Source organism: Mus pahari, chromosome 4 (assembly GCF_900095145.1).
Source record: "Mus pahari chromosome 4, PAHARI_EIJ_v1.1, whole genome shotgun sequence".
NCBI classification, from domain to species: Eukaryota; Metazoa; Chordata; class Mammalia; order Rodentia; family Muridae; genus Mus; species Mus pahari.
The window spans coordinates 44,610,397-44,613,653 of record NC_034593.1 but is presented as its reverse complement, the minus strand read 5'-3'; the positions used below and the strand labels follow the sequence as shown (position 1 = coordinate 44,613,653).

Here is a 3,257-nt window from a genome sequence, read left to right as displayed (position 1 = left end):
TTGGTAGGAACACAAGTTTTGTTTTTTTGTTTTTTTTTAAGATTTATTTATTTATTATATGTAAGTACACTGTAGCTGACTTCAGACACTCCAGAAGAGGGCATCAGATCTTGTTACGGATGGTNGGATGGTTATGAGCCACCATGTGGTTGCTGGGATTTGAACTCCGGACCTTCGGAAGAGCAGTCGGGTGCTCTTACCCACTGAGCCATCTCACCAGCCCTGAAAGGTTTTGAATAGACTAAATATCAGATTTTGGATTTTCAAATGAACGAACTATAGGCAACACATATTTTCCAAAAACCACAGTAGACAGGAAGAAGTACCCTCTTTAATTTATATTCAACCCAGAAAACAAAAGAGAGAAACGCTTCCTCATGGCAGAGATGATTTATTTTACGTTATGGGAGAAGTGTTAAGGGTGACGCTGTTTCACAGCAAAGCTACCATCCTTGTTGAGAGGACATCAAAGAGCCGTACACTGTCAATCAACCACAACAGACACCAGAGGAGTTTGCTTTGCTGTTCACAAATTAAGATTTTTTTTCCTAAAACATCTGACACTTCCAATTAAATGTCAGACAAAATAAAATCACAAATGTACAAAATGTGCGATTTGTGCTTAAAAAAATGACAAGATGTCAGCTCACCATCATTTTGAAAGTAATATCAACAGTCAATAAAGTGCTTTATAAACCCAAACACTTTGGACTACATCTAAAGGGATTATCCTTGCCCACCTGGTTTGTATCTTTTTCAAATAAAAAACTAAAAACTAAAGTGGTAGGTCGTTACAAATGAGATACAAATATGTTTTGATTAATAAATAAATAAAATGAAAAAATTATGCTTTTCACAGAATTGTAAGAATGCTCATTAAGAAAAGTTACATTAAAAAGAAAAATTACTAATTAACAGTCCTGTACTGAAATAATCCGGAAGAAAACCACAGACACGCTTAGAGAGCAGGTCAGCTCCTTCCCCAGTGTACAGAGCGTGGAAGAACAGTGACCAGATATTCCTCTGTACAAACATCTGCAGCCGCCTGTCACTACCGCCATTCTGTGTCACCAGGAAAACAGTTCACAAGTCAGCATTCGTCTAAACAGAAGACAGTCTTTAATCTTTAATTGCAGCATGATTAAGAACAATGTGTTAGGCTAGTCCTGGGGACAGAAGCCTTTAATTCCCAGCAGCTAGAGGAAGAGGCAGACTGGTGTCTGTAAGTCTGAGGCCACCCCGGTCCCACAGAGAGAGACCTTGTATTAAAACAAGAAAAAAAGAAAGAACCAAAGAAAGATCTTTCTAATTACAAAGAAAGACAACCTGGGCCCTAATCTTCATTTCATTGTATGTACTGAATTAATATTTAAGTTGTACAATCATTCATCCCTTAAGTTACTTTTACTTAGTTTATTAAATAGAAAAATTTTGCTTTCATAACTGAACTGTCCAGTTGGGACCTTCAGAATAATGAAACAAAAATCTGAAACTAGGTTGGATTATGTTTGTTTCCCACATTATGTAACTATTTAAGTAAAACATTATTTTGGCTTCATTCCCTCTAAGGTTGTCAAGGGTCGCAAGCTGTCACAAAGAGGACGTGCAGACTCAGACTGAGCACAGCTTACACGCCGCTCTGCTAACACCTTCATATGCAAACGTGCTATTTCCTTTGTGCAAAGTTTTAAACTCGAACATCTTTCTAAACCATTTCTTTCATCATTGAGAGACAGGTAAGATATTTTTCAATATTTAACTCATTTTTTTATACCAAGGAACAGTGTGTTTTACCAATTTTTATACCAATGCCATAAAATTCACGCACTTAAAAACCTTATCCAACAATACTATTGCAGGAACATAGATGTAGAGCCCCAGCCAGATGGATGCTGACTGAAACCAGCTCTGAGTCACCCAACTGACTGGGAACAGAGGGCAAGGGGCACCAGAAACCAGCTTTTAGATAACAGATATTTCGATTAAATGTCATGGCTAAAGTAAACTCCTGTTACAACTGCTTGCTTTCTTTTGATTAGTTTTTAGTGCTTAAAGACAAAGTAATTAAAGCACCCTATTAGCGTGCGGCTAGCTCCGGCTCTGCTCTGCATGTGTGCGCTGCCCAGCACGGCTCTGCTGCTCCAGGGACACAGAGGAACAGCACCAACCATTTCAGTTCCATTATGCTCACTTGAAGCTGCTGCTTCTGGCTGGAACTGGAAGGATGGCCTGGCAGTCTTGCCTTTGCTTCACTTTCAATCCCTGCTGTAAAGCGGCCTTTCCCTGTGCTGTCTCCATGACAAACTTAAGAGGATGCAAAATACAAAAGGCATTGTAACAACAATAACAGCAGGATGATCCACTACAGTTAACATGTACTCTTACGAACTTAATCACTGTCACACTTCACAAGCTTCTCTTCAGGTAAGGCAGACCCACAATGGCCACGCCTATGACTCAGCACCAGCAAGTCACTGCAGGTTTGGCCTCAGGTTTCAGGCTAATTCTGTTATCAGGCAGCTGGCTAAGCATCAATGGCTTGTGGCTCTTTAGCTTATGAGCTAACGTCATGAATATAGCTTCTACGTGATCATTATCATTGGGGTTTTTCGCCGAGGTCTCAAACAAAGGCATACTGTGTGTGTCAGCAAACTTCTGTGCCAAGTCTGTGGGCACCTGAATGGCGCTTCTCAAGTCACATTTATTTCCCACCAGAATGCGAGGTATGTCATTTGCCAGCAAGTGCTGCTTGCATTCCTCTATCCAAGACGGCAGGCTGTGGAAGCTGGCCATGTTGGTCATGTCATACACAAAGACAACAGCATGCACGTTCCTGTAGTAGTGCTGGACCATGCTCTTCCTGAACCGCTCCTGCCCCGCTGTGTCCCACAACTGGATCTAGAGGGGAAAACAAAAAGCAAAGTCGACAAGCTCAGTCCAATGGCACAGAGCAGCTCAGCCACTGTCCCTGCCCCAACACCTCTCTGCTCTCTAGCTTGTCTTTACCTGTAGGGTCTAGCCTTCATAATTCTAGTCTAGTCACAATGTGACTACTAAATACAGATTATAAATCTGAATAGGTATGGGCTTTAAAAATGTTTTTAAAAATCACTGCAGGAAAAGGATACAACACACAAAAACCATTTAGAATACCCATGGGTGGGGCTGGTGAGATGGCTCAGTGGGTAAGAGCACCCGACTGCTCTTCCAAAGGTCCGGAGTTCAAATCCCAGCAACCACATGGTGGCTCATAACCA

The 3,257-nt window shown here is 41.2% G+C and overlaps 1 protein-coding gene across 1 annotated transcript in view; it reads right to left on the bottom strand.

The window, feature by feature from the left end:
• Positions 1–317: 317 nt before the first annotated feature.
• Positions 318–3,257, bottom strand: part of Rab33b (RAB33B, member RAS oncogene family) — an 11,374-nt gene continuing 8,434 nt past the window's right edge. The window contains exon 2 of the mRNA XM_021196660.2: positions 318–2,898. Coding sequence (XP_021052319.1) covers positions 2,458–2,898 — 441 coding nt within the window. The 3' untranslated portion in view covers positions 318–2,457. The remainder of the gene's footprint in view (positions 2,899–3,257) is intronic.